The 9,843-nt window shown below is 33.0% G+C and overlaps 1 protein-coding gene across 8 annotated transcripts; it reads right to left on the bottom strand.

Annotated features, from left to right (window-relative positions):
• Nucleotides 1–224: 224 nt before the first annotated feature.
• Nucleotides 225–8,839, bottom strand: LOC148600329 (neo-calmodulin-like). 8 transcript variants are annotated; one of them, XM_088558326.1, is made up of 5 exons: nucleotides 8,388–8,414; nucleotides 7,834–7,855; nucleotides 6,368–6,508; nucleotides 5,545–5,843; nucleotides 225–932 (listed from the first exon to the last, which is right to left on the bottom strand). In XM_088558326.1, exons 1-4 carry the CDS (start codon nucleotides 8,391–8,393, stop codon nucleotides 5,545–5,547), a joined length of 468 nt encoding a protein of 155 aa, XP_088414452.1. In that variant the 5' UTR covers nucleotides 8,394–8,414; the 3' UTR covers nucleotides 225–932. The 8 variants fall into 8 exon arrangements, with proteins under 8 accessions (XP_088414452.1, XP_088414458.1, XP_088414457.1 ...); XM_088558332.1 differs by lacking the exons at nucleotides 225–932; nucleotides 8,388–8,414 and adding an exon at nucleotides 8,689–8,839 and having other exon boundaries at nucleotides 2,707–5,843; XM_088558331.1 differs by lacking the exons at nucleotides 225–932; nucleotides 8,388–8,414 and adding an exon at nucleotides 8,632–8,834 and having other exon boundaries at nucleotides 2,707–5,843.
• Nucleotides 8,840–9,843: the final 1,004 nt, after the last annotated feature.

Below are 9,843 nucleotides of genomic sequence, written 5' to 3'. Positions count from 1 at the left end.
TTTCTTTTTTTTCATATTTTGAATAAACGTATTTGTTCTACACTTGTTTGCCCATTTTGCAAAATATATTTAATTTGCTTTTGCTTTACTATACTTTACCTTATGAGCTTGTTTTGCTTTGAGGAATTTTGTTTTCATCCTTGATACAACATTACATCTAACATTAATATGAAATGAAAGTGTAATTCAAATGCTTAATAGAAAATAAAACCATGCTAATTACATATCGTTTATTTTGTTTATGCACGAGAAGCACTGGAATTGTTTAAAACATGAATTTCATAATTTTGCGAGTGCTGCTATTCAAAGAAATGTTTCCCTGTAGAACATAAAACATCGCTTCAATATCTTCAGTACGTAATGTATTGATTAAATAATACAGCTGAAAAATTGTTTGTATACTATAATTACACCAACTAAAAGTCATATGTTGGACTTCTTGTTGATCATTGTATGTTGTCCTCAATTAAATCTTCAACACAATTTTCAGAAGAACATTTTTTAGCATTCTCTTTATTTGTCTGTCTTCGAAAATATATATAGGCAAACGTCTTAGAATGTGAAGACTCTATTCGCTACACTGATCCATCGGATCAAATTAATAACGTTAGCATAAAAAGGTCTGAAAAATTCCCAGCGATGATAGAACAAATGTTTGGTCGTTCCCCCGCAGTGAGATCTATGGCAACACCGCTTGCATGAAATCCAGAGCCCTAAACCACTCGGCCAGCTAGGCTATAAAAAAATATAGCTTTCGTTGGTCGGGTCATTGCTCCTCATGGTATTAATCAAGGATTGTAACTTAGTACACGATGTATGTAGTACGGGACAGTCCATATAGGTTTTGTTATGCAGGATGATGGATCATTGTTAAAACGACTAGAAAATTCAGTTGAATACTACAGATATGTTCTGTTCATTTTTCAGTCTCTCTACAAAAGACAATGATTGTGATCTTCTGTTTATGTGCTGGATTTAAAGATAATACCTACGCATAATGTTTCATGCTTGCATCTGCAAAATGTTCTGTAAAGTTTCATTCGAAACAATTAATTTCCGTACTTGCAGTTTTGAAACTGGGTCTTCAGCCACGACATTTTTTTTTCTGGTAGTGGTGTTAATTCAATATGGATCCTGAAAGACTCAAAAGATTTTATAGACAAAAATATTACTAAGTTATAATCAAAACATGATGGCATTTAGACCTATAATTTTTCTTTATCTACTTTTCATACTCAGACGAAATTCTGACTCAATAACAATGCAGAACGATGTTACTAAGACAAAAATATGGAACACCTGCATACAAATATTCGGTACTTGGTATACATTATCCACAATTGTAAACAAAAATTACAAATCACCGTCTATGCCAAAATACTGGTTTGTTTGGTCGACAAAATATTTCTCTAGTGTCATGGACTGTCGGCATTTACTTGGAAACAAATTGTGCTTCGCTACTGTACTCGACGATGTATTTTTTACGACTTTCTTTGACACCCATCGTCGTTTAAATTGTCTTAAATGACTTGTTCATTCGTTTAGCCAAACGACTTCTCCTTAAACATTGAATCGTTAAATTCCGGCGAGATTTTAATTCTCGGTCCCAATATTTACATTGTCAAAAGTCGGCCATGTTTACAGTGATCGGGTTGCTAGGAGATATTGTTTACGTTTAAATGGTTTGTCCAAAAACCAAAGAACCCAGAATGCATCTCGGATTTATTTTACGCGAACAACGTACAATTCTGAGAAGTTGATCAAGCAGACGATTGTCACCGGAGTTCGACGGGAACTTACGAACTTCGTTTGTAAACAGATCATCCCGTAGAAACCAACATGGCGGATATTAGTACGGGACTTTTCCGTAAGGATTTGTGACGCACGATTTAAGCCAATAAACGACTCGTTGGTACTAACACGTCATGCATATACGCGAACTATCTTCAGATTAAATAAAAGAGAGACAACTCTAGCGGTAAGTCCCAACGGTTTAAAAAGTAATGCTTCCATTCGAAAATGTGCTGTATGTGACGTCGAGTATTGTTGATTTATCCCTTAGCTAGTATGAGACTGGCTTTATACCTGATTATGTACAAGAAAAGAAACATCGTTTAGCAAGATCTTTTGATCTCTTTTTCTGCTATGTAGATGATTATTTTTTTCTTTATTTCTTTATAAAACTCATTGATTCGGGGATTTAAACATTGCAACTACCCGAAATAACTTTTGATTCTTTTTTTGAAAGGAAAATGGCATGTGTTTGTTGCGAATGCGGCGATGGGGGATGGGGGAAGGAGAAGTTGTTTACATGGAATGGGCAGAGTTCATCCCAATAAACAACTATACTTGCTATAACATACAAATATATAAAAAAAAATACAGAAAACGAAACTGTTAACATGATATGAAGTATAGTTTGTCAAGTAAAATGATAAACATCTCCAATATGTTTATCCATGGAAAGAGTTTTGTGATTCTCCCATTAGTACTTCCATATCTGATACAATTTATTTTTAGAAAGCTGACGGAGTGTGATTGCATGCCGATAACGTACAGTAACAGATGACCTTTTGTTATTAGCGATTGTTAAAAGCCTCTAGCTTTGTTCAATTGCCTGTGTTTATCAGTATGCTTGTTTTTCTGTGCCAATTCTCATTTGATGAAACGGCACAATTATTTTTCAATTTTATGAGAAACTGAACAAAAAATTCTTAACTTTTATTAAGTGCAAAGGTATACATTTACATTAATATAATGGTTCACCATTCATTTAAGATTTTAATCTTTCAACTGTATGACTTGCCTTTATCATTGTTAAATGTCGTCCTTAGTTTAAAAGTTGTCTGTAAATTTGCGACAAGGACATTTCTATTCCTAAACATATGAAATTTTCATATCTCCTCGATAGATATATAAATTCTCGACCTTTGCAATTTTACATTAAAGCGTTTTATACCGTCTTGTAAATACTAGTAATACCAGGCGTTCTACATTGGCGTCATATCACAAACATATTTCTCAAAGTCATCAAATATTTTATCTACTACAATGATGAAATATTTTATAAAATTAAATTATCGCAGAAACAACTGTTACGTGATATTGTTCAAGTTTGTTATATATACAAATTGTTCTAGAATGGATGCAATTACTTTCATATCTATTTAGGCTTGATAATTTAATCAAAATATATTAGTTAAAAGTGATCATAAAAAAAGTAATAATTGTGTTTCGACTAAACAACTGAAGGAATGAGATGTTTTTTTTTATAAAATGTACGATTTGCGTTTGTTATGCATGGGACATGGCTGAATTTAATAGGAAATGGTTAAGTATGAGTGGGACATGGTTACATATGAATGGGCATGGTAACATGTAATGGGGCTTATTTGGATTTTAATGGGAGCATGGTTGAATATAAATGGGGCATGGGCATGTTTGAAAATTAACATATTAAAGCATTACTGGACATGGTAAAATATGACAATGGCACTGTTAAATAAGAATGAGGCATAGTTGAATTTGAATGGGTCATGGTTGAATATGAACGGAGCATGGTAATATGTGAAGATGCATGGTTAAATATATGAATAGGGCACAGTCATGGTTGAAATTTAATGGAACATAAGGAAACATGAATTGGGCATGGTGAAATATGAAAATGGCATGATTGAATTGGAATGGGGCATGGTAGAATATGGTTGTGGCATTGTTGAATATGAATGAGACATGGCAAAATATGAGCATGGCTGAATATGACTGAGGCATGGTAAAATATGAAAGTATCATGGTTGAACATAAACGATGCATGTTTAAACACGATTAAGGCAGGGTTAAACATGAGTAAGGCGTGGTTAAACATGAGTAAGGCGTGGTTAAACATGAGTAAGGCGTGGTTAAACATGATTAAGGCATGGTTGAATATGAACGAGGCATTATTGAATAAGTTTATTCCACTGATTGTGTAATGGGGGAAAAATGTCGGTCAAGCAGGTAGATTACTTTCTACTTATAAATTTGTTTTAACATTGGTCATCTGTATCTAGGTATGCGTAGACTCGCTTATGATATCTGATTTGTTCAACATGTTATAGTTTTCCTATCGACTACCTCGGGCTTGACTTTTATGAGCAACCTGGGGAGTCTTTCTATAAAAAAAAACGGAGGACGCTTACCCTACCGCTTCACATTGAAATGCCATATATATACTTTTTGTTGATATTCTATTAGAATTAGGCAAAAAATACCGCAGCGTCAACAACGGGACAATTCAAATGCAAAAAATCCGAGTACATAGCTTGAATGTGCAAAAAGGAAAGAAATATAATCTTCTTCCTGTAAACATATCGCGGTTACATCGCTGAGTCTGTCACTTGAGCATATTTGCAGGTATGTATTTTTGGGGCTTCAAAAAATGGTTAACGTACTATAATTATAAAAATCTAATTCGTGTTTACGGTTTTAGTTGCGGTGTTCTGTCCAACGCAATAATAGCGAAATAAGTACATTTAAATTTAAACTAAATTAAATTTGAACAAACGAAATATCAGTGTTATAGTGAAGCCTGTGTAAACTAAACCTCTTTTTAACTTTTACATTCGGATATGACAGGTGTCCAGTAAATGACAATAACATTGATGAAAAGGGACTTTCAAACGAGTATGGTTCAAACAAGTCTTCTGTTTATTAAAGTTTTGGTTTAATTCTACATTCACATGATAGATAAAATTGTCCGATTTTTTGTCTTTGGATATGTTGGATGCATCTTTAAGTAAAAAATAACTAAAATTAAGGTAAGCAGAGTTCGTTCCCTTTGATCACAAAATGTATTTAAGGAAAACATATATTACAGTATCCAAAATGTATAACTAAAATACAATTGTTAAAAAAACTTCCCCAACTTTCTTACCAGGGGTTGAATTAACACAAATAAGAGGTGTAAACACGGTAGATAAAGTTAGTGCCCTTCGGTTTCAACATTTAATGAATATACGGTGTTGTTTATTTGTTTCACCACACATATTCGTGTTTGATGTTGTCATTGATGTAACCATGGTTAAACAACGTGATGTAAACATCCAAAAGAATAATTATTTATCGAATTTAAGTACTTTTCTGTGTAAGAAACGGGCAAAATGTATATAAGGTGTGGCACATGAAGGAAAAAAACGCAGAGATTTAGTTGCATTTACCTGATAACAACCTGAAATAACTATCAAAGTGTCTGTAAAACGTGCAAATTTAAGATATTGGTAGGTCAAGTTCAGTTGAAATGCACCTTGGAAAAAAACTTTCCCGAACTCTTTCCCTGTACAAACAGTCAAAAATATATACGCCACAGATGTTTTCTAGATGTACTGAATATACTTTTGGTGAACATGACTAAATTAGGAAAAAATCATCTGTTACCCATTGCCTGATTCTTACAGAGATCGATACATTTTGTACTTTAATAATATTTGATAATGTAATCAATCACACAAAATAAAAAATACAATTTTATATATAAGATTTATAGACATATAAATGAGAAAAACATACTTAACTACTTTGAGTTGCGCTTTTATATGCAGACAATTTACTTTCATACATGTTTACTGCGGCATCGTAATTGATAGCTGTTGTTCCATCAAAACCTGACATAAGGTCATTGAGTTCATATTCTGTCGCATGGTCACCAAGTCCAGTTAAAGCATTTCGGATATGTTCAGTGCTAACCATTCCTGAACCATTAATATCAAATGTTTGGAAGGCTTCTTTTATACTGTCTGGTTTCTCCATTTTCTCGATTTTAGCAGCCATTACTTTCTTAAACTCATCAAATGTGACAAACCCCTCTTCTGTGGACGATGAATTTAAAGTATTAATATTTACAAAGGAAAATCAAGGGAACCAGGAATCAAAAGAATGTAAACGAAAGACAAGGACAAGAGAGGGAATACAGACACACACAACACAGAATATACAATAACTAAAAAAAAACACATACAAAGTAATAAAAGCAAATGAGCAACTTGTACTCCACAGTCCTAAATTGAACCAAAAATTAGTTTTTCATTTCGGTGTTGCACTTTTGAGATAAAGTTTATATAGGTTGTACATGAAATAAGCACATTGAAAGTTATCGTTCTTGATTTGCTTACATTTGCTGGAATTTATTTTGAGATGAATGTACATTTATGATACTTTCAAATGTACAGATCTGAATATAGATAGAACTAATGTAACCCCATCATATAGCATCTGAAGACCAAACACATTTGTGGTTGTTTCTACACCATGAATCACCTGTACCACAGGCAGTCTGAATTTTGTATGTACTGGTACTTAATGTCTCAATTGCTTGATTGGTTTTAAAACATACCTTCTGTACCAATAGATTTTAATATACTTTTAAGTTCTTCATCATAATAATCCCCGCCCTCTAGAATGTTCATTATCTTTCCCAGATCGGTGTAAGTTATCCTATCATCGTTCGCAAACAAATAAAATGCTCCCTCAAGTTCTGAAAAAGTGTAACAATGAAATGTGTATAATGCATAAAGCAATTTAAAAATTATGCTTTAAACGTTAAATTTAGCTATGATATATTTTTTTTAAATTTGCTTGAGAGTGAAATTTATCATAGATACATCCATGTTTGTTGTAACATTTATATTTTAATAAGTGATATGTCTTTGGGGTTGACCTGAGTGTTTTCAATTAACTTTTGCTTAACATCCTGAAAGTAATTTCTACATTGTATCATGACAGCACATAACCAATGGACAGTACCATGGATTGAGTGTTATATTTAGTGTCGTGACCGAAGCAGGTGTTGCTCACTTTAGAAGTTACAGAACTTTTATGGTCGTCATCATGAACTCGTGGATCGCTACTGTGTATCCAACTGCACCATGAGAGATGATTTTGTTCAACGTGTCATAGTTTTCCTTTCCTCTTTCGTCTACCCCGGACTTGACTCGGCGGGTGTTTTTAGAAAAGCAAAGGACTCTTACCCTACCAATGCACCTGGTCCATGTTCCGAGTTTTTAGTTGAATCCGAGTTGCTCATTTGCTTTTGTTACTTTTTATGTATGATTTCAGTTACTTTATGTTCTTTGTTGTGTATGTCTGTTTTCCATGTTTGGTCTTTGTCCCTAGATTATATTCTTTTGATTAACGCTATAACCTTGGTTTCCTGGACTACTCATCCAGATTATTCTGCTCGATAGAGGGGTTGAAATGTGAATATTTTATTTCCTCTGTGTTATGAGACCCGTTCTACGTTGGTTCCTTGTTGCCGCTACTGGTTTTGTTTCAGAAGCCCGCAATTTTCGGAACATTCTTTTCTCATTACTTTATTTAAGGAGCTGTCCATATAAATATCAAGTAGCTGATAATTTATGAGTGGCACAGGGTAAATTTTATCCTACTGAATTTTTTGTTCCAATGTAATGAATATATCATAAGAATGTCAAATAGTATTAAGTTTGATATAAGTCGACATTGAATGGCTCACAAATCAATTTCAAAGTTCTCTAACAAAACAACCAAGTTTTGCTCAAGGTAAAGAGTAGCCCGTCTTCCTTCAATGAATGTCAACGCGTTCTTTGCAATGTGTTGCTCTTTAATCATTGATCAAACACTGTCATTATTTTTTGAGAAAAGCTGCAGTTGTGATATGTAATGGATGAAAGTTTATTGAACGCAAAATTTGTCATGTGCAACCAACTGTCTGTTTTTTATATGAACTTCCTCCTAACACCTTACCTTGTGTGAATGACATTCCTTTAAAGCTAAGGCCGTTGAAAGTTATCAACTGAGATATGCCTCAGTTAAGATACTAACCTTCTAGACAATCATGAGACGCCTAAAATACACAAAAATGAAGCTTACTGCTAAGATATTAGTTCAATATTTCAATATTTGTCAATTATATCTACTGAAGTAAAATGGAAACGATGATTTAATAATATATTCTACTGATTGAAAATTGATTTGGATCAATTATCTGACATCAATTCATTACAAAAACTGACAACTACATGACACTAGGTGGACTTTGACTAAATTTTTTACAAGTTATCAAAGAAAACTATGAACCACACTCACACATATTAAACGTCTGCGACCAAATTTAAAATCAAGCATCGTAATTTGTCGTATAAATTTACTACAATTGAAAACCAAATATAACATTTTTAAATGACAAATAAAGAAAATAAAAACAAAACAAAGGGTCGAACAATTGAATCTTGTCAAAATGAAACGCAACCCAAATTCTTCGTTTTTTAAAAAGCGAATTTATTCCTTTCAATTCTTAACTTTCATATAATTGACCGCGTCGCCAATCATTGTGATATTTTCTAAAACATTTGTGAGGCATTTCATAAATATTTTACCACCATTGTAAGCAGGAAGTAATTCGAATGTTTGGGTAAAACAAATTTTTACTTTCGATTTCAATTAATGATATTTTTAACCATATTCAATAATACCTATCATGTCCAAATATATTTACAAAATGATTTTAATGCATATCTGACGTACAAAATGAAATGTTGCATAAATTGTAAATATACTGTGTTTTGTTATTAAACAAATAAATTACTTTACTAGTAATGAAAAAATTTATAATTAATTTACCCATGTAAATATATACAGTCGTTTAGAAAATCATCTTGCGTTCAAAAGATTACGTACAATCCGCTCATCGTTCGGGTCACTCAATAGAGACAGCTCTACTTCGTGTACATCATAACATTACATGTACTCTGACAGAAATTGTTGTGCTGTTTTACTGGTGTTAGATCTATCAGCAGCTTTTGACGTTACAGACCATTCAATCCTTCAAAATAGCTTGGGAATTCGTTTGGATAATTTCCTATCTACAAGATTAGACTTAACGCATAGCTATAGGTCCTTAGCTCTCAGACGACTTTGGTCTTTTGTGTGGTGTGTCATAGGGACCTTTTTTATGTCCAAAACTATATTGCATTTTTTTTTCGAAACTAATTGCTGAAATATGAATACGTCATTATATGTCTTATCAAGGCTACGTTGATGATACACAGATCTTCATATTGTTCTGATCTCTTTATGAATTGACATATATAGCGAAACGAATTGGAGACTGCTTAGATGATGTATATTCGTAATTAAGCTCCTTAGCTGAACGAACATATGTTGTTCGCTCCTAAACACCGAGTAAAAGATTTGCATTATTATTACCTTAGCTTTATAGGAAAAAATATCTTCATACTCTGAATAGCATTTAAATCTGGGTTTTTATTTTGACGAATCTCTATCAATGAGCAAACAGGTTCATTCAGTTTTGAGATCCTGTTTTTATATGTACCAAATATATAATATAGACTACATACGCCCAAACATCACTGAATACGCATAAAAAAACTTAAAAGTCACCGGTGATCATTCGCTTGGACTATCGGAACATATGACTACCAGTAAAAAAATATTCAGGAGTGGCAGAGTGTTCAGAGTATAACTGCTGGAGTAATAACAAAAACAAAACAAAAACAAAAACAAAAACAAAAAACAAAACAAAACAAACGAGGACATTTTTCCTACACTAGAGTCTTTGCACTGGCTACCTGTGCATTACAGCGGAAAGAACAAATCTTACTCTATGCTTCAAGTCCTTTAAAACAAGAAGGACAGTTACTTGCTGGAATTTGTTAACTTATAGCGTCAAAAATCATTCATTCCAAGATCAATGTAACACTTGTTACACCTATAGCGCAAAGTATGGTAAACGAGGATTCGACAAAGCAGCGACCACTCTATGGATATTATTAACCACAGATATTTCAAAAATACATAGTCAGTGAACATTTT

The sequence above is a fragment of the Perna viridis genome, chromosome 13 (assembly GCF_037379345.1).
Source record: "Perna viridis isolate PV_CMFRI_1.1 ecotype Kerala chromosome 13, ASM3737934v1, whole genome shotgun sequence".
Classification (NCBI taxonomy): domain Eukaryota; kingdom Metazoa; phylum Mollusca; class Bivalvia; order Mytilida; family Mytilidae; genus Perna; species Perna viridis.
Note: the sequence above shows the minus strand (reverse complement) of the source record. Positions and strands in the feature narration are given on the sequence as shown.

Bases quoted from the DNA above. Each gene is read 5' to 3' on its own strand.
- LOC148600329 (XM_088558326.1), bottom strand. The intron at 6,509-7,833 runs GTTAGTATCTTA...ACACTTTTTCAG, and splicing joins GTCTCATGATTGTCTAGAAG to AACTTGAGGGAGCATTTTAT. The intron at 5,844-6,367 runs GTATGTTTTAAA...CATCGTCCACAG, and splicing joins AAAATCTATTGGTACAGAAG to AAGAGGGGTTTGTCACATTT.